The 27,948-nt window shown below is 36.7% G+C and overlaps 1 protein-coding gene across 2 annotated transcripts; it reads left to right on the top strand.

Annotated features, from left to right (window-relative positions):
• Nucleotides 1-231: 231 nt before the first annotated feature.
• On the top strand, nucleotides 232-26,323 carry scarf2 (scavenger receptor class F, member 2). 2 transcript variants are annotated; one of them, XM_038293763.1, is made up of 11 exons: nucleotides 232-926; nucleotides 5,078-5,136; nucleotides 5,231-5,332; nucleotides 8,273-8,792; nucleotides 9,834-10,052; nucleotides 10,134-10,262; nucleotides 10,560-10,663; nucleotides 17,065-17,179; nucleotides 17,455-17,552; nucleotides 23,565-23,717; nucleotides 24,772-26,323. In XM_038293763.1, exons 1-11 carry the CDS (start codon nucleotides 817-819, stop codon nucleotides 25,992-25,994), a joined length of 2,832 nt encoding a protein of 943 aa, XP_038149691.1. In that variant the 5' UTR covers nucleotides 232-816; the 3' UTR covers nucleotides 25,995-26,323. The 2 variants fall into 2 exon arrangements, with proteins under 2 accessions (XP_038149691.1, XP_038149683.1); XM_038293755.1 differs by having other exon boundaries at nucleotides 235-926; nucleotides 23,562-23,717.
• Nucleotides 26,324-27,948: the final 1,625 nt, after the last annotated feature.

Raw genomic sequence — 27,948 nt, 5'->3', positions numbered from 1 at the left:
ATTGAGACATGTTCTATGTTTTTACAGGTCACTAGATATATGATTAAGAAGTTATTAAGATTGTTTATTGTACCAATGATTGGAACGAAGAGTATTTGTGAAACATTTAGGCCTAACGCACATATTTAGAACTGTAACAGTAGTAAATATATTGATATCTGATATTCTAGTGTTTATGCGTAAATCATTTAGCCTTTGTGCTTTAGCGTGTGCCATTGGAGCGGACCGCGTTGCGTCCTGTTGCATGCAGGCCTATGTAAATTTTAGTGGCGGAGGCATGGCGCTTAAGCCAAAGATAGAGTAACAAATCAGGAATTTCCCTTCTGCCACTCCAGAGAGCGCAAGAGAAGGACCAAAGTTACGCACGGGCGCGTTTCCCAGGGAGGATATTGGAACTCATCTGTTGAGCTTAGTTAAAAGAAGAAAAAGTTTGACAAAAATCTAAACAACCTTGTAGACAAGTTAAGGGGATTTTTGTTTTCTTTTCATAGGGTGTTAAGCATTTTGCAGGATCATAATGGATTAAACTTCACGCACAAGAAGCATCTAGAAAACCAAAAGTTTGGATTTTGTGTCCTTTGTCTATATAATTGAAGCTACCGTCGGGATTGCTGGGTTTTGCTGCAGCTTAGGTGCTGGGACACCTAAAGACCGTGGATTTAAAGTATTTTTTTTTTTATTCCCTGGCCACGTCTGGATTATGAAAGAAACAATAGTGGAAAAACGAGAAGTGAAACCTCGCTGTTAAACAGAGCTGGAGAAAAGGAAATGTGGAGTGAGAGTGGCGTCTACTTTTAGGATGCTGCTGCTCTTACAATGGAAATGAAGAACTCTTTTAATGCCGTTGCGCTGCTTTGTCTTTTCTTTTTCTCCGTTTCCAGCCAGGAACTGAACGCTAAAGGCAGGAATGTGTGCAGAGCACCCGGGTAAGAGTTCATGCGGGGGGTAAAAAAAAAAAAAAAATGCCTGTGTGATTTTATTAAGCAGTTTCACAGTTTTTGTGCAAACCCAGCCTGCTTTAAACAAAAACAGACATTAAAAATTTTAGATAAAAATTGAAAAAATAAGTTCTCTTATTTTGCGTAAAAGTAATGGTTTCTCTGACATTAAAAACTTTATATCAACTTGTCTGCAAGTAAAATGTGTAAAATCATGAAACTTTTAAATGCTTTTAAATTGTAGTATAATTGTCAAGTTATGTAGGTTTAAAATGGAAAATTCTGTCCACTGAAGCAGCAGCAGGAGGGATGTAGGCTGTTGCAGAAGGCAGATGTGCCAACATCTGGAGAAGTGTTTTTATCTGTAGTTGGCGCTCCAAATGTACACCGATGGCCTTCCTAAGACCTTTTTGTAACACTTGTTTAATTTTAAAAGTCAACTTTGACATTTATAAATCCTTTGCCAAAGCTTTATGTTAATAATCCACCCTGTACAGATCTCTTTTAGTGCATATCTGGCCTCTTGTGAAAATGGAAAAGCATCCAATTCCACAATTACTGACTGAACCCTCCAAACATGATGTCTATGAATTATAAAAAAGGCTGCTGGTTAGAAAAAGCTTCCTGGAGGGGAAGCGAAACGTCTTCAAATCTTGGAAACCAAGTCCAGTGGATTGTTTTTTTTTTTACTTTTACAGAATGGTTAGAAAAAGCTTAGCATAATGTTATGCGTCTTCACATCCTACCTTAAAAGACAGATTTGAATTAGGGTATTCAAAGTTGTGTTTATTCTGTTTAAACAGGGACCTCTGTTGTTGATTAAGGGGATTCTTTATGTGCAATCAATAGGACTCACTTTAACCATGCTGAAAATGACTGATCTGAAATGGCCCTCACAGCTATTTCTAAAGCCGTTAGAATCTAAATAATCAAGAGTTGTTTTTTCCTTATGCTAAAGTTGTGTTTACATCCTATTTAAAAAATAAACAACTTTCTCTGTTCAAAGTTTCACCCTTCTGGCCAGGCACACCACAATGTTTTTAATGGCTTGCCAGATGGAGAAATAATGTAATTCAGTGATGTATTTACTTATTTGGAACCCGAAATTTAGTTTATTGGAGAAAGGGCAAAAAAGTGCACAAAATCTCCTAATTTCTGATCTACGCTGTTTTGGTATATTATGACCACTTCTATAAAGGAAAACAACAAAATTATTGTATTTTAGATGAATAGATTAAGAAAAGGTTGCTACTTCTCATAGCTTTTCTTTTTCTCCTCAGTTTATACATAGAAATAATCTCAAATTGAGTGTGCAACAAGGAGTAGGGGAATGGTACCACGGGTTCCTTTTTCCTGGGTTAGGTTAAAACACTTTTAAAAGTTCTCCACTGAATCATGTGAATAGGAGGAAGTGATGAAGAATGTATTTCCACTCATCAGCATTTCCAGCATGCTCTCCCATTACAAAATCAGCTGCTTAATTTAGCTGGAAGGGCAATTATATTCTAACTGGGCTGTAAATGCAGCCTTTCAAAACACATTACACCATAACCAAGGTTAGGGTGGTTGAAATTCTTGGGAACCAAAAAGCTGTGAGACTTAACATGTGTCAGTATCATAAACTATAGAAGTCCATGATCTAAATGTTTGTAATGTAATAATCAGATAAAAAAAATCTATCAAACACCAAACCTTGTGCTTGTAGACCTTTTAAATGAAGGGCATCATTTTAAAGGTCAGCCAGGCCAACAATTCCCTCTAACGACCCCCTTTTAGAGACATAGACAGGTATGGGGCATCGCAGGCTAAGAAAAGAAGCCAAACGACCACCATTCCAAAGGGGTGGACCCGTTTATCTGTTTCAACTTGCACGTGCCCTAAGCAAAAACAAGGTTTTGTTGGGCTACCGTGTAAAGCCAATAAAACTATTTCTGACATTTGAATTTAAAAAGCTTCCTAGATGGGAAGCGAAACATCTTAAACTTGGAAACAAAGTCCAGTGGTTTGTTTTTAAACTTTTTTGGAATGACTATGACCTGGATGATTGTGAATCCTCACCAGCATAATTTTAAAGCACTTTCGATGTGATTGTATACAATTTGTATACAATGTGTTTATAATATTAGCAGGCAAGTGGATCGCCACTTTATTAGGAAATACAAATAACAAACAAGTACATCACACTTTAGAAATGCAAGGCACTTTAAGAGCAATCCATATATTATGGATCGCATGCAAAAGCTTTTATGTAACTTTTAACGCTTAACTTAATCTTTTTCCTTCATCAAATTCATAAATGAGTATTTTTCTTGATCCATGCATGTTTTAGTAATCCACATGAAAATCTGCTCTCTGAGCAGCAGGTCCTCCCTTTCCTTGATTACACAGTTGCTCTCCATGTTTTACGTAAGACCAGTAGTAATTACCTTAACTGTGCCTGGCCTGTCCAGTAAACAACATAATGATGTGAGGCCAGGCATGGTTTGACGCTTTTAGCACCTAATTTGCACTGTGACAGCAACTTATGATCTTTTAACTGGTGCTTAAAATGCTGAAATTAAACTTTTTGAAATTCATGAGACTTCCCTCGAGCTTTCAATGAAAGAGTCTTACCAGCCAAAGTGCGGCGATACCAGGTTGCAGTGGCTCTGTGATGATGGAATGAAATAGGTGGACCCTGCCCTCCAAACATGGAGAGGCAGCGTCACAGTGAAGGCAGGTGCCTTTCATTCAGGTTGGACCAGAAAAAAAGTAATATTTGATAAATGAAAACTCCATGGTGCTAAATTTTATATATATATACAGTATATATATATATATATATATATATATATATATATATATATATATATATATATATATATATATATATATATATATATATATATATATATATATATGTGGAGAAAGCAGATTTAAGGGTGGCATAGTGCCCATTTGTCTGGATAGTAATATTTTATAAATTGCAGATCTGCTGGGATGTTTTCCATCACAAACTGTTTGCAAAATGAGAAAGTATGCAGTAAGTGCCAGCTGTTTGGAACAAAAGGCCTTGGTGACGTCAGGGAAAAGAGTAGACATCATGTTTTATACAGTTTCAGCATAGTTTGCATAGCCTCACCAAAATTGGACGGTAACCGATTGGAAACGTTATGCTGGTGGGAAGAGTTTCGAATTCGGCTACAACACTGAGGTGCTATGGTAAATAATGGTAAATTAAATGCTATGGCCAGCCTTACTATTGTTCGACTTGGTTCCTTGTTTTTATGAGCATAGTGTATATATCTTCCACTGAACAAGGCTCCAATGGCCTCCTCAGCCACCAGATCTCATTTCAATAGAACACCTTAAGAAGGTGTTTGAATAGGATATTCTTACCGTTGACATGCAGGTAACACATCTGCTGTATTAAACACATTTTAAATATCCATATTTCATTACAGACTTAAACTCTTTGCTAAATCTATTCCAAAAAAAAAAATTAAGATAGCCCCCTATTAAATGTTACATGGATCAAATTGTGTATTATTAAGGTGCCCAGGGGATGTTACATGCTGAAGTAATATTAATAAATAATGCTATCTTACCCCTATTAAAAGATGATAGATCTATTGTCTTAGGCACGTGCCTGTTTGGACAGGATGAAGTACAGTCCTGCTCCCTTCATTCTGTCTAAGAGGAACCACCATCTTCAAAGCATTAGAGGAAGCTGACGTGTTGCAGGGGCCCACAGAGGTCGCAGGAGAGGGAGGAAGAGGAGACACATCCGTCCTTTCCTGTCAAGCTTAAAACTGTCTGCAGAATGTTTCCTTTGAATATTCATGCATCATTCTCACAGGCTAGGAAGAGTGAGATAACAGGATAAACTGCTTAAATGTAGATGTTAGAGATTTTGGGGTGTTTTTATCTTGTAAAGTCTTAATATAAGCACATTGGGCTAATTATGCAACAAGTGTGCCACACATCTGTGTCCCTGCATACTTTGGCAGAGAATCTGTAAGAACTGTGAGTTCAAAGAGACGTGAGCTGGGTGTGGATGCAGCCTCTTTGATGTGTTTGTTTTACTTCATTTCAGATCAGCGCTCTATCTTTGCCCTCTCGCTCTGTGTCTCATAGCTTTTAGTTTGTTTCCTTTCCAGGTCATCAGGATTGGTGTGCTGCAGTGGATGGGGGCAGCTAGGAGATGAATGCCTGACACGTACGTTGGAATAGGTCTTGCATTAATCAAAACATGTCATACAGCTTGTTGTGTGAGCCACTGTAATAATCTGGGCTATTCTTTTATATTCCAGCCATCTGTGAAGGGAACTTCACCTGCAATGAAAATGAGGTGTGTGTCAGGCCAAATGAATGTCGCTGCCGACATGGATATTTTGGACCCAGCTGTGATGCAAGTAAGAGCTTATTTTTTTGCCTCTCCCGGCAAAGCTTGTCTGTCTTTTTTTTTTTTTTTTTTTTTGGTTGTTTGTTAGGGTTGCTAAAAAATACTTTATGAGCTATTTTCATAGGAAAATCAGCTATTGCCTTGCAATAAAAATGGAAGCATTAAAAGGGCATGGGTTCTTCTAATATAATCTCAGGTTTAAATACCACATTTTTTATTTTATTCCATACTAAGAATTAAACAGTTATACAACGAGATCTAAAGTTCTAAGGTCTCCAGTTAACATCTCTTAGCTAAACACTGTACCAATTTTTGCTGTTCTCGTCTTTATAAAGTACCACAGTTAACACTGATGATATCCTACAGTCAGCAATCTAATAGACTTGCAAGCTGTAGTTTTCAAACAAGGTCGCCTTACTGTTTTGGGTATCTCTTTTTAGTTGTCTGTGGAACTGTCTTAATTTTTGTACAAATGGAACTATCGCCAAATACATGAACTTATATAATACAGTAGTACTTTCAAGACTACTTTCGGCCAGAGAAATGGCAGTGCTCTGTTGCGACGAGAGAGAGTAATGCTTTACACTGTGCTCCATGAAGATGGAGAAACCCAACTTGTTCTCATCCTATTTCTTTTTAGTTAATGGACTAAACAGTGTAAAAAGTGGCATCTTACCAAAACCAACTCTGGCTTAACCAAAAGATAAGTGGGATTACGATAATTTGATATAAAAAAAGCAATTTATGATAAAAAAGTGAAGAAAGAAAAAAAAGTCTGAAATAATAAAAGAAAACAAAGACAAGGATATAAAGAGAACCAAGATAAAAAAAATAATTCTCTAAGGCTCTTCCTTAGAATATGCATTCATCATCTTGTCTTGGTTATGTCTCCCTCAAAAAGAATTTAGTGTCAAATAGGGCTGAAACAATTAATTGCATTAATTTAATTAATCTATTGTTGATATAATGATCAACTAATGTATTAATTGATAAATCGTTAACTGGAGTATAGAGACTCTTAAATATGTCTTTAGCTGACAGAGCAACTTACTTAGAGCAGTAATTATATCTACCGTAAATTCTCTAATATAGGCCCGGGCCTTTATTTCACTCAAGTGCATCGCGGTCCAGGCCTTTATTGGATAGAGGCCAGTATTAGAGACAGGCCTCTATTGCTATTTGAGCAAAACAGACTACCAGTGGAATGAATAAAAATGAGATTTTGTGTCTATTTGAACCTATAAAACACTAGGTTCGTTTATTGAAAAAGTACAGTTACCATGTCTCGCTTGGTTTGAAGTAAAAAAAAAAAAAAAAAATCCTCCAATTCTGTTTAATTCTCCTCCTCAGTTTCCTCCTCCTCTTCATCTCTCCCTTTATTCTCCTCATCACTCGCGCTGCTCCTCATGTTCTGCTGCGTGTCTGTTCTCTTCCTCGCGCAGACGGGCAGCAGCAGGGCCTGTCGTCCAGCTGCGCAGGGCTGTGGTACTTGTATGTTACTACCACAAGTATAATGTTGAGGTATGCCCAGAAAAAACGTTTATAGCCCCGGCCTGTATTAGAGACCGGCCATTATTTACCTCCTCTGACAGCGAGACCGGCCATTATTAGAGACCCGGCCGCTATTGGAATACAGGCCAATATTAGAGACTTTACGGTAAATTAAAAAAAGAAGTGTATAAATATTTAGCATTTAAGACAAAAAAAAAAACAAACTTTTTCTTATGCCAATATGCTCTATTCAGAACTATTCCAGTGGAAAAGTTTGAGTGTCATCTGGTTTAATTTCATAAAAAATCTTCTTTAAGGCAACTTTGGCTATCCGATTATTAATCGATTAATCAAAACAGTTATCTACAGATTAATTGATTTTCAAATTATCAAATCGTTAGTTGCAGCCCTAATGTCAAAGAACTTCATTGTTAAAATGATATCACACCTCTTGCTCTCAGTAAATAACAGAGGAGGTTCAAGAGAAAAACCTTGATGGAATGCTGTTTCAGTAAGTTTAGTTCAGTTAAACAAATTTAAATATGCTAATACATTAGATAAAATTGTAACCAACTCTAGATGCGCTAAAAATCCCTTCTGGTCCTACAGAAGTTAATGTAATTTGACATATTCACACTGCATCAAGTATTCAGTGGAATAAAATTTGAAGAAAAAATTTTTTTTAGCTTGATTGTAGAGGTTGAGAACACATTAGTAATAATGTACCCACTTCTCTGGTGAATATTGTTATAAAGAAAAGGTAGGTAACTGTGTATCATTTTTTGCAAATGCCTTGTGATCCCCGAGAAGTTGTAGTGTTGTTGCATAGAGATATTAATGGGGTTTCACTTGTTGACCTGTTGTCAGATCACAAATAAATTGGGTGGCAATTTTAATGTGCTTTGAGTGGCAGTGCCAGTTTGCTTGTATAAGTCACCTGCCCTCAGCTCTGAAGGCTGTTGAGAGAAAAATACACCTCAAATTTTGTTTTACTGCGCCATTTGGCACCAAAAAAGAAGCCTTTCTTGGCAACCTGGTATTGGCAACTTGGTAACAGGTATTTGTAGGACAAATGGAAATCTGATAAAGTGGGTGGGTCTAAGACCGTTCAAAGTATCCAATATTGAATGTTAACCAATGCAAGAAATTTGAAATTGATGTTATGTGTATCGGCGTCAATGTTAGCAGTCAAGGAGGTAAAAAGTTAACAAGTCAAAGAGAAGGAAGTTTGCTTCTTTGGCTTTATGTGACTCCATGACGAATGACTGTGTTAAGAATTGATGTTCATTGAACATATTGTTATATTTTAAACTTGTAAATATATGTTATCTGTAAATCAGTCACTTTAATTCTATTAGGATTTAACTCTGACTACTGAACATCTCTTTAAGGTCAATAACATTACAATAACTCTGTCATAACAGGTTTTACATTTCCTGCTTACTTTTTGTTTTAACAGAGTGTCCTCCAAAGTTCTGGGGGCCTGACTGTAAAGGCAAATGCAGCTGTTTTCCTAATGGCCAGTGTGATGACTTGACTGGCAAGTGCACCTGCAACCACAATCGTTGGGGACCCAAATGTGAAAATGCCTGTCAATGCCAAAAGGGTACTTGTGACCAAGACACAGGAAAATGTGCATGTCACCCTGGGGTGTGGGGTTCACTTTGCAACAACAACTGCTATTGCAGTGTGAACTCTGTCTGCGATGTCAATAATGGGCGATGTCTGTGTCATCCTGGATGGATGGGAAGAAACTGTGCAATTCAATGCAACTGCAATGGCTCGCCATGCGAGCAGTACACGGGGCGCTGCCAGTGCAAGGACAGGACGTGGGGTTTGCGGTGTGATAGATTATGTCAGTGTGTCCACGGCAAGTGCAACAAGGCGGACGGCTCATGTACCTGCACACCAGGATACCGTGGGAAGTTTTGCAGGGAACCATGTCCTGCTGGATTTTATGGCCAAAACTGCAGAAACAGGTGGGGGTAGAGCCTAAAGTAAATTAACCATTTTAAACAAAAGTAAAAACGTTTTCTGATCCATATCATTATGTAGTTTGGTTCTATAGTATGAAATGTGACTTGTATCAGTCTATAGCAAAGGAACAAATGGAAGCTGGATTTCAAAATGTATAAACATTATAACAAAGCAAAGCATATCATTTATCTTTTCAGATAATGTAAAAAAGTAATGCACTTCAATATTGTTTATGTTCATCAAAGTTATTACAGAAATGTTTATTAGATTGAAGGGTCATTATTTTTATTTACCAGGTGCATTGCGATACTGTAGCAGTTGCTGTAGAAATGTCTTTTTATTACAAAAAAAAAAAAGATTATGGAGTTGATTTTTTTAACTGCCATCAAGTGCTAGTTAACATATTCAACTCTAAATGTTCACCTATGTTTTTATCTGTTAGAGAATTTAGTCTCCACCCTTATATAATGCAAACATTTTCAAATTCTGTATGTCACCCTGGGGTGTGGTGTGTCACCCACTAATGAAAATGTTGGGTATGAAATAACCGAAATTGGAAAGCAAATTTTTGAAAATTAGTGATATCTAATAGGGTTCCATCTAGAATAAACTATTTATGAGTAAAAATTATTATTTTTCTTTCTTTAAAAGCCATATTGAAACAAAATTGTTTGTGTGTTGCACAGTACAAAGGGATTGAAGTTAATTAAACAGCCACAGTACCTTAGTGGAAAATAATATTTATTGTAATTTATTTGGTGCAGTTTTTTTTTTTAGATACTTACTGTTGTTTACAACAGCTAACTCTACATTACCTTCCATTAATAACAACTGATTTGAAAGTTCTCGTCAATGTGACCGCGTGGATTTTACTTGTGGTGCATATACAGATCAGAAAAAGAACACATTTAAAGTTTTGAAACTGGACTGGACAAAGAAAAAATCATCAAATTATCTGTGCAATATTGTCAAAATCTCAATGAGATTAAGATTTTGACAATATAAGTAATAATAATGCATCTGTCTTTATTGAACGTTCTCAGATGTGGACACTGCAAAGGTCAGCAGCCTTGTAAGGTGACAGAGGGACGGTGCATCACCTGTGATAGAGGTTGGAACGGAACACGGTGTGATCAGCTCTGCTCCAAAGGCTTCTTTGGGGAAAACTGCCAGGAAGTGTGTCCCACCTGTAAGGATGGACATCACTGTGACCCTATTCAGGGGAAGTGTTCTCACTGTAATCCTGGCTGGACTGGGGACAGGTAAGACTTGCAGAATTTCCACAAGAAATCTGTAATAAGTCATAGAACATTATTTATGGTATCTTTTTCTATATACAATAGGTGTGAGGTACGCTGCCCCAACGGCACGTATGGTGAGAACTGCGAGAACAACTGCAGCCACTGTTTTAATGGCATCTGTCATTTTGTTACTGGAGAGTGCCTTTGTGACCCAGGCTTTTATGGCACCTAGTAAGTTATATGACAGCACATGGTGTTAAAAAAGCATGTTTATGCCCTCAGCAGCTTCATAGCTAATTGCTTTTATCACTTTCATTTAACCTTTGCGACATTGTTGTAAATTTAAGCAGAAATGTTTGGTCTACAATCACTTTTTACAGTTTGAGGAATCTCATTGGATAGGAAAGCTTAATCATGCAAATGTTTTAAAAAAAACAGAGAAAACAGGTTTTACACACTAACATTTTATCTCTCTTTATTCCATTTATATATTTAACAAGTTTCTTTTGTATCTCCTCATTACTCAAGCTGCAATAAGACTTGCGAACCTGGCCAATATGGAGTCAACTGCAACCAAACCTGCTACTGCAATGACAAGAATTGTGATCCCGTCTCTGGTGCCTGCTATCTCCGTAAGAAACTATAAGAGAATTTCTATTGCTTTTTGTCAAAGATATCCTGGTCAAGATTTGCTGGTCGAGATTTGCTGAAGAAACTGATTTTTTAAACCAGAGTATATCTACAACAGCATTTTTAAAAAAAAATCTTAATATTTATGTTTTTGTTACAAAGAGGGAAATTTATTTTTTTTTTCTATTTATATGACATAACAGGCAGATTTTTCTTTAGCTCCACTATGTATCCATATGTAGTTGATATAGGAAATATTAAAAACCACAATACATATATATATATATATATATATATATATATATATATATATATATATATATATATATATATATATATATATATATATATATATATATATATATATATATATGTATATGTAGATGGTATCTTTGTTGTAAAATTACTTTAGTATTTCTGAGGACCTCAAATTTGACGGCAACATTGTGAACAGTAAGGCTACCTCAATTTATAGTAGCTGTCAAAGTGCTTTTGAGAGGAATCCCCATGGACGTACGTATATAAAAAACTCAGAACAAAAAACTTAATAAAACCTGTTTAATCCCAAATTCTTCCCCACCTAATAAGTGTGGGAATTTCACATTCACATTTAAGAACATTTCATATCTAGATCTCCATATCTATGTCTCTTTTTTTTTTTTCCTAAGCAGGAATTGTTGGTGGTGGGAAATCCCTTCTTAGTTCAGACAGAATATTGTGATACCGTCTCTGGTGCTTGCTATCTCTGCTATTTCACCTATTTTGACATATACAATGTGTAACATGGCACTAATGAGTATGTTTATAAGTATAGCTAGACGACCAGCACCTCTTTTCTAGCCACATAGTTATTTGAAACCTCTTTCATTTCTAGATTCACACTCGTACTAGTCTTTTTCTACTGAAATTAGCTGTTTTTACATCTCCTTCTCTCTTTCTAATTATGGTATGCTGGGCTATCAAGCAAGCGACTGACAGTTGTACACTAACTGTATGAGACTATAGTTCTGTGGTCCATTTTAGGATCTGGATGGGTAAATCCAGCATGATACAGAAAACAGACTAGCACAAAGCTTTTCATAGGGTTAGTGTGGGAGCATTGTCTTTCTACGCTGTCACCATTAAAGTCACTTTGATTTTCATATCTTTAAGCATGCAAACTGTTGTGATATAGTGCACAGTACTTTCTGGGTTGTTAAAGTCTATAAGATCCAAGTCATCTGATAGTTACTAATGTAATTAGTGCTGCTATGCTGGGGGAAACACTGCTAGCCATGCTTTATGCTAGTGCACCAATTGTTACCATGCATACCTTACTGTTCTTTTGAGATAAATATGTAGTCTCGCTGCATAGAATTCTACTCATACACCAGTAGAAGACCCTTTTAAAATAAATGCACATAATATTTCAGTTTTGTTAATTTTTTTGTTATTTTCTACTTTCTTTTGTAACCAGTTCAAGAAAAAAATCTCCTTCCAGTTGTACAGGTTGGAAGTAAAGAGGCCTTGTCAATGGTACACCTAGTTACATGAAACTGGTACTATTTAAAAAAGATAACCTATGCTTTTTATGCCAAAACTTACATTAGGTTCAAAAAGCTGAAAAAAGCTTTAGGAGATTTCAAAGAAATGACTGGCAACAAATGTCGCTGCTGGGAAAAAAAAAGGCAGACTACACAGAGGTTGAGATTTGTTTATGTTAACATTGACCATCAAAATGGAGGAACTTAGGTTGCTTTGAATGTTGCGTGGTTGTCAGAGCCTGATGGGCTGGTCCAGGCATTTAATAAACTGCTAATTAGCTAAGATACTCATGCACGGCCACCTCTTGCTAAGTGTAAAGAAAATGGCAAAAAAGCTGAAAATATCCAGTAAAAAACTTGTGTAGTCATAGATCCAAATTTTATGTTAGAGTGTAGAGAGAACTGGGAAGAATGATCACAGATAAAAATGATTACCGGTCGGTCTATGTTCCTACTTTTACCTACGGTCATGAAATCTGGATCTGGATCCTGGATACAAGTGGCTTAAATGAGCTTTCTCCGCAGGGTGACTGTGCACTCCCCTGGGGATTGGGTAAGGAGCTCGGTCATTCGAGAGAGGCTCGGAGTAGAGCCGCTTCTCCTCCACCTCGAAAGTAGTCAGCTGAGGTGCCTTGGACATCTTTTTCAGATGCCCCCTGGACGCCTCCCTGGTGAGGTGTCTCAGGCACTGGGAGGAGACCTAGGGAACGACCCAGGACGCGCTGGAGGGACTATGTCTCTCAACTGGCCTGGGACTGCCTTAAGTTCCCCCAATAGAGCTGGAGAAGGGATCTCCAGAGAGGGAAGTCTTGGAGTATCTGCTGAGACTGCTTGCCCCGTGACCCATCCCTGGGGGAAGGGGGAGACCTTGAGTGATGACGAATGGCGTTCATTCTTACTGGTTGATCATGTAGCAGTGGACTGTCAATTTTATTCTTTGGTTGACCTTGTAGCAAGCCATCATACTAAAGGACTGTGTAAACTATCTGTGTATACAGATATTTCTGATTTACGCCCAATTCTGAAGCATGGTCTGCGATGTTATTCCACGACACAATGGAAGGAACAATCACGAACTAGCTAGGATTGTGGGTGTTTGTGTGTCGGTTTGACGAGCTTGTTCGCAGTCTACAACCCCTCATCCAACGCCGGACGACACACAGTTCACCCGTGAGTGTTCCTGAAAGGCTTGCCGTGGCGCTGTGTGTTTTGGCTTTGGGTGCACACCGACAGACAGTCTCACAAAGCTACAAAGCTGTATGGTGTCTGGAATAGTGTCTGAGGTGTGCCAGGCATTGTGGACCGCATTACAGCCAGAGTTTCTGCCATTAGGTACCAAACAGGAAATACGCATAGTGTAGAGTAGATGTAGAATTGGCCAATCAGTGGCCTCCTTTCTCTCTCTTCACTGTCTGTGGTCACCTACAAATTTGGGGAGGTGCTCTAGAGTGTCTGCAGAAGGGGTGGGGTGGAGCGAGCATATCTGCGTATATTTCGACATACGCAGATGGCCTGGTTTCTGAGCATAAACCAGGCTTAAGCATACATTTAGAGAAAGTGGAAAGCAAAACACTCCTATAATAAAAATATACACATACTATATGGTTAGTCAAAGTTGTACATAGCTTACTCAATGGCCTTGGCAAAATAAGAAACATGGCTAAACACTACAAGACAATGCCAAACAGTATCAGCTACGGAAGGACAACATTTCGTTTTTGGTATCAGTAGCTTCCGTCCCCTCCAATATTGTGTCATAGCTAAATACCAATCCAGATGTTTTTTTCTTTGATAAGAAAAACAGAGAGAACAAAAAATGAAAAAGCAGAAAATAATGCTAGATTGGAGAGGGGTAGGAGAATGTAGAAGTGTGAGGAATAGAAGCTATTACCGTATGTCCTTCAACAGCCAAGTCTAAAGCTGCTTTACTACTGTATAGAGATAAGTCAGGGTAACCTCAGCTACTCTAACTATAAACTTTATCAAAAAGGAAGGCTCTAAACCTAGGCCTAAAAATAGACAGAATGTTTTCAACACTAAAACTGGAAGCTGATTACCCAGAAGTGAAGCTTTACAACTAAAATATCTGCATTCATTTCTTCTTATTTATTGCCAGGATGAATTTGTCAATTTGTTTAATGGGAGGATATGTAAACTAATGATTCTGTGAAATCCAGTGAAGATCAATTTGGGAGGAAGGGGCTCTGTTAGAAAAAGAAACTGATTGACATCATAAGTCTCTTTTATGATGGAGCTAAATAATGAATGGGTTTATATCTGAAAAGGGGATTTTTAAATTATATTTGTAATTTAACAGGAAACCCATGAATAGAATAAAAAAAAAAAAAAACAAGCAAAAAATATACAGGAAAAATGTTCTCTTGTTTGGACTTTCAATAGAAAACTCCTGCTCCACCATTTTTAGCTTCAACTGCAAACCCAGGAGAGCAATTTAACATCGAGGAAAGACTGCTCTTTCTATTCAACCAAAGACTTATTTTAGTGCAACAACGTTTCAGTAAAAGAAAAAAATATTTTGACATCCTGCAAATCCATGGATTTGCATATGGAGACATGCAGTGAAACGGCTTCTCTTCTCTCAGCAAGCAAACTGCACACAGCTGCACACAGGGCCCTGAATGGCGCACAGCAGCACTGACTGCTCGCTAAAAACAGTAAACTGACATATCGATGCTTTGACGTGTTGACACCCAAAACTTAAACAACACAGAGGAAAGTTATAAAATGCTTTTAAAAAAAAAGTCACTATAGGGGAAAAACTTTAAATCTAGCGACAATTTGCCGACAGCAGTGTCTCTCTCGCTCTCTCTCCCAACAACTCTCTTTAACTTGCCCCTCGTCCTTTCTGAGCTTCTGCAGGTACAAATACCGCTCCCAGCAAAATGCAGTATAATATGGTTTTAAATGCCGTAGTACCTCAGTACCAAATTAGTACTGGTATGCCAAAAGCCCTAATGAACTGTGTGGACTTCCTGCTTGTAAAGACTTACAGTAGGCCCAATGTTTAGGTGATGATGTTTGGTGTATATTCTTGGTACACGTTGACCCTTTTATAACCAGATTGACATCAGTTCTGACTATTGATCATGTCCATCTCTATAAGAACATAGTTTACCAATATTCGGATAGCTAATTCCAAGAGGAAATTTAACTGTCATTAAGCTCAAATAATTCTGGGGGGGTTGTTGAACATATCAGCAAGCTCACTTTACCCAAACATTCTCCACAATCACCAGATCTCAGCGCTATACAAATGTGGTAGATCATGGGGTGCAGCTAGCAGGTCATGCCAGCATGTCAGTATGGATCATAATCTCTGATGCGTTGGTCCCACAACCCTATAAGTGAGTATGCCCAAAGAAATAGAGTAACTTCATAGGGAAAAAAAGGAAAACATCTTCCCATTAAAACAACAGTTTTTATCCACTAAATTAACTGAATTAAAAAAAAAGGTCAGTAATCTAACAAATGTGTAAACAATACAGTGCTCGAAAGTTTGTATTCAATACTAATTAATAAATACAAGTAATAATGATTACAAATTATAAAGAATAGAAAACACGACATTGCTTTTAAAAAGAAAAAATGTATTTATATATATATATATATATATATATATATATATATATATATATATATATATATATATATATATATATATATATATATATATATATATATAAAAAGTAAGTCTGATGGGGCTGCTTATCTAAAATGTTTTGAGCAACACTTTGAGGCCATCAACTAATTCAGATGTTTAAAAATTCTGAAAACACTGAATTTCTTTTCAAAACTTTTTTAAATAATAAAATCTCAATCAATACCTTGGTTTACAAAATTATTATTAGATATTTTTTAATGTATGATTACTTTTTTCAGTGTTAATTTAATTGCTAGTGTGAATTTGTCATTTTGTTTAATGGGAGGATATGTAAACTTTCAAACACAACTGTAAGTGGCAGCAAATCAATTATTTGGCTAAATTAGCCTAATGGAAGATTTAGGGTCCTTGATTTTATTTCCTGGCTAAATCACATTTCATTCTTATGATTCTTATTCTCTATACCTCTTATGAATCTTTTCTTGGCTCTATTCCTTTACATCCACAGTAGGGAAGATGGGGGGACAAAGACCACATAAAACGATGGGCGATGAGGTGACGAGAAAGTTCAATCGAGACAGAATAAAAAGAAATGCAGGGGCTGATTTTGAAATTTGATATCACCTTTTTTTAGATGAATATGAAGCAAATCAGGTTAGAGCACACAAGGATAGCAGGGATTTTGGCCAGGGGAAAAGATGAATGGTGGCAGGTTGGTCAGTGATATTATGAGACCTTGTCATTCCTGTTTAACTCCTCTTTCAAAATCAACTAATCCAACCTGCCACACCCAGACTTTAGCGTTATTAATGTCAGTCAGTTAACTCCGAACTTTTCCTCATTTAATCCTCATTTGTCCTTGCAAGTGCATTATGCTGTCTATGTTTGTGAAATACAGCACTTATTATACTTGGGTTGTATCCTATTCGAGAGAGGGAGGGGTGCTGATAAATCATTTAACGAGTTTTAGGATGAGGGGAGGAAGGTTGTTGCAGGAAATCTTGGTGATGGTTTAATTGGTTTAATGTCTTTGGGGAGGAATTATCCAATACCAAGCCGTCACATTAATAAAGTTCCTATATGTGCAAGAATTTGGACTTAGTTCCAATACTTAGTATTGTGTAAATGTAATTTTACATTGTGTCACTAAAACAAATTAACTTTGAGTGTTTTTAGAGTTTGCTGGATCCTACTTTTGAAAGTGGCATTTCCTGCACACATGTGGCACACCCTCCACTTACTGTATTTTATCTTTCAGAGCCCAACCAACGGATGGGTGTGATTACAGCTGGGTCCCTGGTCTCCTTTTTACTGATTGCTCTTCTCTCCTTACTGTGCTGCTGCTGCCTCTGCAGAGACAAAGACGACCACAAGTGAGTGACAGAAAGACATTATAATTGAGATAAAAGTAGAAATGTTATGTTTATCCTTTTTTTCCCGTAAAAAAAGATGATTGTTACAAATATAAGGAGGTAGAAGTTGCATTATAAAGGGCGTTTTGGTTGACGTGACTTTTTGTATACAAAGCAGTTCAATAGCACTCAAAGGAGGCCAAGAGTCAGGTTTAAAATGGCTGCTTTTATAGATTAATTTAGATTTCCATGGCATCATCCCTTTTCAGTGCTAACCGAGACAATTCCACCAACAGCAAAAAAGCCAAGAGGATTTTGTGCGGACGATTCAGCCGAATCAGCACTAAACTTCCCCGTATTCCACTGAGGCGACAGAAACTGCCCAAAGTAGTCGGTAAGCCTCAAAAAACTTTTTTTTCCCTCATATCCTAGCAAATCCTTGTCAGAAGCTGTATGTTGTTTTTATTTTTTGTTGTTCTTTTTCCCTTTGATTTAAAGGAAGATATGTTTTATTCTAAAACAAGGCTACAGTGTCTGACTTTCCAATGTGTCTTGCAGCACTGGATGTGTCCTGCTTTATACATAGAATGACAGCAAAAAATAAGTGTCATTGTGAGACCTTTCCTTGAGTGCTACCTCCATCTGCTCTGTAGATGATGAATAGAGTTGAAAAGTGTAGGGTGGTTGGCAAGCAAGTATGGGTTTCATTTAGAAAGAATGCAATGGTTTTAGAGACACTTATTATTCTTGGCACACTCAAATGCCATGTGTTCATATTATTACGACCCTAATCATGTAATTTTTTTTTCTTTTCCTTACCCCCCCACAAAAAGGAAAAAAAGAAAGAAGCTTCTTTTTTCATCCACTTAGAAGGAGGTTGAGTTAAATAATAGCAAGAGGTTGTTTCTAGGGCTTGACTGCTGGTGTATGACGAGCTATCAAAGGCCACAGTGTTTGGGTAGACAGCACAGCTCCATGCAGAGGTCTCATGGTGTGTGTGTGACAGATCTGTCTGTGACCGCAGTCTTTTTCATTGTAGTCAAAGGGAATGTGCTGATCTTTTAACCCCCACTTGCAAACAGTTTATCATCTTTATTAGTTTTTTTTATTGTATTTTCTTTATTCAATAAGCTAAGACTGTTCTGGATGTATATTATAATAGATAGAGTTTGGGTCTAAAGTCTTGCTCACACATAGACACAAGTCTTGATTGTTACTGCAAGGTTATTGAAACTTCAGCATTTTTGTTTCTTTTCAATGTAGTTTCTTATTCAGTATTTCACTTCTATTTCAGTGACTTAAACACACCTGGAAACTCATTTTGGGGTTGTAAAACAGTATTTTATTTGTTTATCTTTGATTGGGATTCCTTCATCAACCAGTTGCTTTAATTTTATAATCTGACAAATTTTATTCATAGATTTAGATCAAGTATTTCTCGCATCAGGATGGAGTCCAGAACAACTATCTTACTTTTTTGTGTTATGGTATGACATGATTGGAAAAAATAAAAGTAAATCTAATAACAGAATACCTTTAATTATAAAAAAAAAAGGGATTATTTTTCTGCTCAAGGAGCTGGCCTGCAGTCTATGGTTAAGTCTAACTAATTTTCCCAACTTCATTCAGCTGTCAACTTGTTTGCAAACACTTGTGATGTAACATGAATCATCTGAGATCCATCCACATTCACCTGCCGCGCAGATTGTTATTCAACACTTTGGCTGCATGTGCCAACAGTAACGATGATACATCCAGTCAGAGGCTCGTTCCAAGCACACAGGAGATAAAAATAAAATAAAGGTTCAACTCAGTAACAGAACAAAACAAAAGCCCTTTTTGAACAAAGTAAAAGTAAACTGTGCTATTTTTTAATCCGTCCACTAAATGTTTAAAAGTATATTATTGCTCTTATACCAAAAGATCTATTGCAGGCTTGTTTATTTGAGTCTAAAATCATGTGTCTCTGTACACAGAATGTTAGACCAGCAGGACTTACATTTAATGAGGGGAATACAAGAGAAGTTTACCAGACCAATCGATGCTCTGTGTTACAATTCCAGATTTAACATCAAATCACTGGCAAGCCTGTACCTTCATTGTGCTTCTGTGGTTTTAGTCCTTCTGTCTAAAATGTTCTTCCAAAAACATTTCGAGCAAAGACGGTACTCAAGCATCACCCCTTTGAAAATCACATTGTTTTTTTTTTAGCAAAAAATGATATAATTATATATGAAATCTGGATATAGGCTATACACATTTACCTGCAAAAAAAACTTTTTTAATGGAATTAATTTTCCAAATTACAGCTTAATTATACACCAATGATTCTTAAACAAGAGCTTTTTTATCAAAGATCCTTTTTTGTGAATTTTCATTATTTTTTCTTGCTCTTGATGGTGCTCTGTTTTATGTTGTGCTTTTTTCTGCGTTCTGCGAAAGTTGCCCACAGGAGTGTGATCTGGCAACATTTAGAAACGAAGTCTGTCAGGAGCTAGACAGTCCTGAGCACATGCATTCCAGAAGGGGCCCAATGGGGCTGGAAACAGGAAGTGGTCAAATTTACTTTAGTGTGTGTCAGAGTTGTGATTTATCCACACAGGGGTCAGTGCCAATAAATTTGCCAGGGCAAAACCTAAAATGGAATAATGAGTTCAAGCTATATGAAACAAAACATGAAAATTAGTTTATGCATTGCATTGTTAGCTGTAGAGAAACAGATGAAGGGTTTGCCATCTGGTTGACAATCTAAGGCTGTTTGCTTGAAGGTTAGCAATCCACTCTGAGTGTATTTACTCCACACCCTGCATGTTTGTGTCTGTCCGGCATTCCTTGCATCCTCTGTGTCCAGATTGTTTCTTGTAAATCAGCGCAATGAGCCACACCATCTGCTGTTTCATCTTCATTTGTTCAGAGAAAACACAGAAAGTTTTACAGCAACCATTAGAATGCAAATGCTGGTTAAAGTTAATGTGATAAAGTATGTGTTGGGACAAACCTTCTCACCCTGTAAAGCTGCATAATTTAATTTAAAGGTGAATTTTGGAATTACATTCTCAATCATCCTGATTTACCAATCTGTCAGGCTGTTGAAGTATTTGTTTTTTGTACCCTAACGCTCTTGTTTTCTTTCAAACTCAGCCCTGCAGAGCAGCTGCAAGGTGGTGCGGTGCAGCTGTGATATGTCAATAATGCACTGCTATGTGCAGGCTATCATGCAGAGAGGGATCAGTGTGGCGTCAAGTCTGTATTGCAATGTTCGTAATTAAACTAGACCTTAAGACAGCAGCTTTCATGGGCAGTTGTTGTCCAGCAATGCATACACCCAATGATGCATGTGTTCACTTGTTGATTAGCATGGCTGAGGTGTTGTTTAAGTTAGCTAGATTCCTCAGTGCCTCTGTCCATTTCCATGCTAGAGATCTTTCTATGGAGACAAAACACTCTCATTTGTTTATTGTTGTATTTCTTTTCTCTGCATGTTTAATACTATAGTTTTAAAAAAGTGTGTTATTGCTGTCTGCTGATATGAGCAGGTTGCAACTTATCCAAAGCCAGTTCCCCCTTTATGATTTTTATACAGATCTACTGTTCTAGGATAATACTATTAAAAGTGAGAAAAAAAAAAGAATTACATCTGTGTATTTTTAGCAAGAGATTGTATGCAAAGTTTTAAAGCTTTAGTACTTTAATAAAGTGTACCAATAATATATAATACTGGGTACTCCAGATCTATGTAAATATTTTCATATATATACGTAAGATTGTTTTTGAATGTGCTTTGAAATAAGTCAAAAAAAATTTTTGTTAGATACTCAACTTAAAGGATCAATAATTAAGAAATATGCTGTATTCCATGTCTTAATTTAGTGTAAAGTTAACCAAAATCCTTTTCATTTGTAATCTGGGATGGAAGTAACTGTCTCTACTGACAGTTCGGTCTTTTCTTTAGCATTGTGTTAGGGAAGTTTGTCTATTTTTAAACCTGGAGGTACAGGGCAGGACTTCTTTGGTGCAGTGTGCAGCTCCTGCTTACTTCCTGGACCTGGCTTTTGTGTGTTGTTTTGATTTGTAACACTAGGTGTCATTAATACATGTTACTCTTTTTTTAAATGTGCTAAACACATAAAGAAAAAGAATCGAAAGTCCTAATAATCTTTTATAAACTACAGTAAAGAGCATTAAAAAATAACTGATAAGGACGTGCTGCTAGTCATGTGTTTCGGAATTTTCTTTCACGTATATCATACTGCATTATAGTATGGGTATATGCTGTCTCACTGTAACCGAATGCATTTTATTCCCTACCACTGAGCTATGAAACACTGTTAATACAAAGCCAACGGGCCATGACCATCGTACAATTCTTTAGAAATATATTGAGCTTTCATAGCTTCATACATCCTCTTTTCTTAAATTAATCCTCAAGTAAAATAGATTATCTAGGACCTCAGCCACTGTGTTTATTTGTTGAGAGGCAGAACAACAAGAATAATTTTCTAGAAGCACCACAAATCATGATTGGAAAATACCACACGTCAGGAAAATATTTGAACAGCCTTCTCTTTACCACTAGACTGATTGTTTTGAGGTAATGATTGATGTTTGTTGTTGCTGTTTCTATGCACTTAACAAAAGGTAAAGATATTTAAAAAATACAGTGTTCATTTGAGATTCAGCTCAGAGGTTTGAAACATTTTTAGTTACAAAATCCAAGGAATACATAAACATTTTCATGTCTAACTGTGAACGTTGGTCGTTTTTAAGATAAAAATTATCCTTTTTTTTTATCCGACAACACATACTTTTACAAGACAATTAATCTTTTTAAAGTGTCACTGTATCCATACAATAATATGGTGTTCCTTTATTCATGCTTCAATCCTTACTTAAAGATTCATTAAATAAATAATATTATTGCTTTGCTTTCCCTTTTCTGACAGAGAGTTAGCAAGTATGTTAAGCAACAATAAAGAAGGTGTTTTTTAACCTTAGTCACAAATAAAATGAATGTATCCAAACTGAGGCAGTCAGAAAGGGAAAAATCCCCTTTTCCATGTAAATAATTCTGAAATGTTCTATATTCACACCATGGTCTTTTTCCTTCCTTATTATAAACACTTCAAGTGCAAAGAATTAATCTTGAGCAAAGTTGTTGTACCTTCTTGTAAATCTTCCCACCATTGGTTTATCTGAACTTTAACAAATGAAGGGACCAATGTGTCATTGGGCATGTAAACAGGAACATCTGATGTGGTTGCTCATGTTAAGTTAATGGGGAATGCTGCTTTGGTTTGTACTAAACTGTTCAAACCAGATGGGAAGATTTGACTCCAAGCATGCCGTAGAAACCACAGCTGTCCTGAAAACAAGGGTCAGCAGAATGCTATGATGTCTGATGGGGGCTGGGAGACGCAGGGAAGGAAACAGGATCTGACCTACATTTGTGTTGAGGATTCACTGATATAGGTTGCAAACTGCTCCTCAGCAAAGACCAGAATAGTTTTAACAGAATGATTAAACTGAAAATCCAGCTCGTATATAGGACAACCTTTATACTAGCATTTAGATTAGTTTTAGATTTTGAATAATATTTCTTTGAATAAATTACAGAAGTTGATATTTTTTTAGGTAAACTAAGTTAATTGAACACAACAAAAAATATAATTGTATCTCTTAGGTATCTGCTAGGCTACCTAGAAGCAGTTCATTTGCAATTTATTAGACATCATTAGAATGCCTCTAAATCATGCATGTCCAGTTGCAACTGTCTTTAAGGCCAAAGTATTCTCTATACATATACTAAAGCCAGTGTATGCCTATGCGAATATATACTTTACATTTTATATTATAATAATTATTATCCCTTGTATCATGCTTAAATTTGGAGGGTTTGTATCCTTTATTTATAAGATACATTTAATTGTAAATCATCCAAGGTGGGTGAATATTTTACTTCTTATATATTGATTGGAATTCACTTGAAAGTTTAGCCTTGGGGACCATTGTTTACTTTGCTTTATAATGGTCAAAGCAAAAGTAATATCCAAAAGGCTCTATGCCAACCCAACAGTACCAGTCAGTCCACAATCTAGATAAACATTATATTTAGGGTTAGCAGAAATACAAAAGAAATGCTCAGTAATAGCATTGATGAAATTTTAATACTGGAATTTTAGAAAGAAAATGTAGTTGAAAATATTTTGTGGTTAGTCATTTACTGTCAAATTGACAATGTGGTCAGCTACTTGATAAAATACCCCAACACACCATGCAATCCCTTCTCACATTGAGCTAATGAAAATGTATTATGATTATAGAAGGTAAAACTGAGTGAGATGACACTGCTGCACAAATCCCGTAAAATGACTTTTTGGTTTCTGCTTTTGTTTTCTCCTCTCAGTAGCACACCACGACCCAGAGAACACCTTTAACTGCAGCTTCATTGAGCCCCCATCTGTGGCTGAGCAGCCCTCCCCCTCGTCATGGTCCTCTCAGGAGTCCTTCTCTTCCTTTGAGAGCGGAGATGAAGGGCCTGTTTACTGTGTTCCACATGAAGGTTGGTCATCAAATGAGCAAATAAACAGTTGGTTATCTGGATTGACCCAGTTAAATGTAGAGTTTGCATTTTGCATAGAAGATCTTAGCACACACATGCATGCACAAACACAGAGATGGACAAATTTTCTAAAGAAGCTCAGTTCCCCAATGTGATCATATACTGTAGTTACTCACACATGAGGTGAGGATAGCTGCTTCTAATCACAAGCTGTTTAGATCCAGGTTGTCTTTTGGGAACTAGTCGAGTATAAACAGGAAGTCAAAAAGGTCTAGTCAGCATGGCACATACTCAATGGGTGAGTTGGAGTTTGGTGGAAAATTGGTCATGTTGGTTTCTATTTTTGAAGAGCAGTATGATACTGCTACTCTATCATTTTTTGAAGGGACTTTGTCCTTGTATACTTATATTTTTAAAATAATAAATTTGATTAAGTTATATAATTAGCAAATCATAATTCAAAAGCACAAAATTAACTAGTAAAGATTATGTTCAGAAAAGGTGATATGCTGTATTTCATATCTAAATAAATGCTGAGAAGAATAGAGGAAAATATACTATAAAGACATTAAATGATTCATAGTAAGTTAAAAATCACATAGTAATTTTATCACCTCTTTCTATGGTTTATGGCAATAGTTTCTTACCCCGTTTAAATGTCGCTTATAGGAAGTTAATCTGAAGTATAAGGCTTTTAGCTAGAACTGCATACGGGTGTACATTATACGCCCTTTACTAAAAATATTAGAAATTGTACGCCCTGTTTTTGGGAAGTACGGCTTTGGTACACCCTAATTTTCGCAACCAGCAGATGCTGGAGTTGGAAAAATATTATTTTTTTCTGATCAGCACACTATATTGCGTTTGGGAGCTGGCAGGGGAGAAAGACACAGCAAAGGATACCCCCGGTACAAGGTGTAGACCCTATGAAAATGTTCCTAGCTAAAAGCCTGCCCGTGTTTATAATAGTTCATAAATTTAAGGTTATGTTAATGAAATCTAAAAGTAAATACAACTTACTGTCCTTTACTTTTCCTCTTCCAAAAACTAACAGAATCCACAAGTGAAAGCAAAGAGAAGCAGAGTCTCAACCCTGTGGCTGAAGACTCAGAGGATGACCCGTACAATGAGGATGCAGGGGAGTACACATGTCTAAAAGACACAAGTGTACCCAATGTGGAAAGCAACGAGCAGTCTATACTCAAGTGCTCTGACAGTGACGTTTCAAATAGCGGGTCTGAGTCTGCCGTCCAATATGCCTGTATTGCCCGTCCGTCTAAGCAGTCCAAGGAGGAGGAATGTAATGGCAAGGATACTGATGGTACCCCTACACCAGAAGCCAAGAGTCATGGAAAACCACCCCCTTCCCCTGGCAAGTCCAAGCCAAGACCACCAGATCCATCTACTAAACCTAAAGTATCATGGATACATGGAAATGCAACAGGGTCACAAACGCCAGAGCATCAAGGGGAAAATAGGGCACTTGCAGGATCAAACGAAAAAAAGAGGAGCTCTAGTGATGGCTCGTCAAGAAATGAGGAACGTAATAAAAGAAAAGAAAAGAGTCGAGGCCAACAAAAGAAACATGATGGAAATGAGACCAGTGCAAATGGATCCCCTGGCAAACACAAACAGATACAAGGTAAAAATTCTGGAGATGAGCACAGCAGTCCAAGTCACATGGAGCACATCAATGGTGTTGTTCAAAATGCCCTTAAGATGATAAGCAGCTTCCGAAGCTCCTCACCTGAAAAAAAGAGTGTTGAAAATCCAAAACACAGCTCTAAAGAGCCACCCAAGAGCCCTAAAGTCATCCACCCTCATATGAATTCTGAGGCGGCCACATTACTGGCTGCACAGCTCAAGGAGAAAACTCAGAGCATTAACAGGAATGAGGGGACAGGACTGACAAAGACCAATGGTCTCTCCCTACCTAAAAATAATCAAGAAAAGCCCACACCACCACAAAAAGCCAAGAGGACCAACTCCAGTGGACTTAGCCAACAGGGCTCAACCAAGCCCTTGCTGCCCACAACAAGCAACCTCCAGAAAATGGTGGCACCTATCACCAGCAGTTTTGGAACCCCCGAAACTAAGAGCCCGGAGAAGCAGGACTTGAACGGCTCCAAGATGGGGAACCTGCTGGATCCTTCACCAAAGAAGACTCCCATAAAAAAGCCACCAAGGAACAAAGGCAAAGGTAGTAATCTTGATACACCTGATGGTAAAACACCCCAGCAAAAAACAGCCATAATGCCACCACAGGTTGTGAAGTAAATGGTTGAGGAATTTCTGAACATATATTTTTTTATAAGACTGAAGTTTTTGTTTCATACTAGCAGCAACATAGGTTTTTAATTAAGGGACAACATGAGGGCATTGCCTCCAGGACCACTGAGAAATAACCTTTGAGATAAAAGGCACCACAGGAGAAAGGGGTTTTATGATAACCATGACGCATTTGTTACATTTCAGGAATCATCTTTTTGCCTCTACATGTATTGAAGTCACAGCACAACCTGGTCTAAAGTTGAACATAACTCTGACCAGAGAAATTATTTAAAAGTTCATTCATCTCAGCTGCTCTGCAGTGAGCACACAATTATATGTACACTGCAAAAAATAGAAATCTCAATAAGTTATTTTTTCTTAAAATAAGTGTGTTTTTCCTTGATTTGAGGAGGTAAGTAAGACACTTTGCCAATGGAACAAGACAATTTCCTTTTAAAATAAGAAAAAACTATTTTATCGTCTTATTTCAAGTAAATATTATCTAACTATCTTATTTTAAGAGTGAAAATACTCATTCCATTGGCAAATCATCTTATTTACCTGCTCAAATTAAGGCTAAATATACTTAATTTAAGCCATTTTTTACTTATTTCTGGATTGTTTTTGCAGTGTAAGTACCACGTGGAGAATAATTATTGACTCCATCAATAGTTTTTTTTTGCTGCAGATTCATTTTTAATAAGCTTCTTGGAATGGAATTCACATAGAATGTCTGTAACAACCAAAGTAAAATGAAAAGAATTACCAAATTAAAGCAAATTAGACATCAAGTATGCTCTGACGACTAGAAACTAACTTTGTCTGTGTTCTCTAAATTCATAAGAGCAGCATGCATGGCATAGCAAAGGTTATCGGGATAATTCCAGCCTTTTAGTTTCTGTTTGTTTTTTGTTTGTTTTTTGCAGATTGTCTGATATTTAAGCTTTAAATTAAACCAATATGGCTAACTATTTTTATCAGATTTTATGCCCGTGTTTTTTTTTGTGTAGAGATACATTTTAATGTCCATAATTTGCCAAATGAATAGTAAAGTCAACTGGTATGCAAATAAATATGAGGAAATTCAAATTGCTTGTTAAGATTTCTGATGATTTTGGAAATGTTATCTCCAAGTGCAGATCTCAAAATGAATACATCTATATCTATGGGTTTTATTGTGGAATACCAATAATAGACTAATTCAGTCAGGTAGAAAAGCAGCTTTTACAACTTAAACTGAAAGCATTGGTAATAAATGTGCCTTTGGGAATTTTTTTCTCAGACGAAAAACAGGACATTAAAATATTTTTTTATCCCACTTCACCAAGGTACAAGTCATTTCTTTCTATTTTTTTCAGCATTTTACTGGTATACGTTGTGTACTTTTTATTATCTTTGTAAGCTGTGCTTATATGACCTTGTGGGTTCCTTTTTTGTGTCAATGAACTGGCTTTCATTTTGTATTTGCTTTTTTTGCTATGTTACTTGTTTTTGGCTCATAATCAAATCTGTAGTAAGAGTACTTTCCTTCTGTAAAGTTTACATTGGCTTTATAATTGTTCTCTGTTGATGTTATTGTTTGTTTAACACTTAACTGCATGACGCAGAGTGTAATTATATGGCATTATAGCTGCAGAGGAAATCTGTAACCATCCTTTTTTTTCTGTTTGTTGTTACAGCCTCCAATAAGTAAATCCAACACAAACGGTATTGTACAATACTTCCATAATACCACTGTTGTAATAATTACATATACCTAAAACCATAATACTGTATACATATTAAGTCCAGTATATTGCCTGACTGGCCCTTGCCTGTTTTAATTGCCTTACGACCTATGTTTGTAAAGAAGGGCCTAATAAACTGCCAAACCAGGGCCTGTACGTTTTTTTTTTTTTTTTCTGTTGTTTTTGTGCCACTTTGTTTGCTTAAAGTGTATGGTTGTAAAAGTATGTTTTCA

The sequence above is a fragment of the Cyprinodon tularosa genome, unplaced genomic scaffold (assembly GCF_016077235.1).
Source record: "Cyprinodon tularosa strain WSP-4 unplaced genomic scaffold, ASM1607723v1 ctg109, whole genome shotgun sequence".
Lineage (NCBI taxonomy): Eukaryota > Metazoa > Chordata > Actinopteri > Cyprinodontiformes > Cyprinodontidae > Cyprinodon > Cyprinodon tularosa.
Note: the sequence above shows the minus strand (reverse complement) of the source record. Positions and strands in the feature narration are given on the sequence as shown.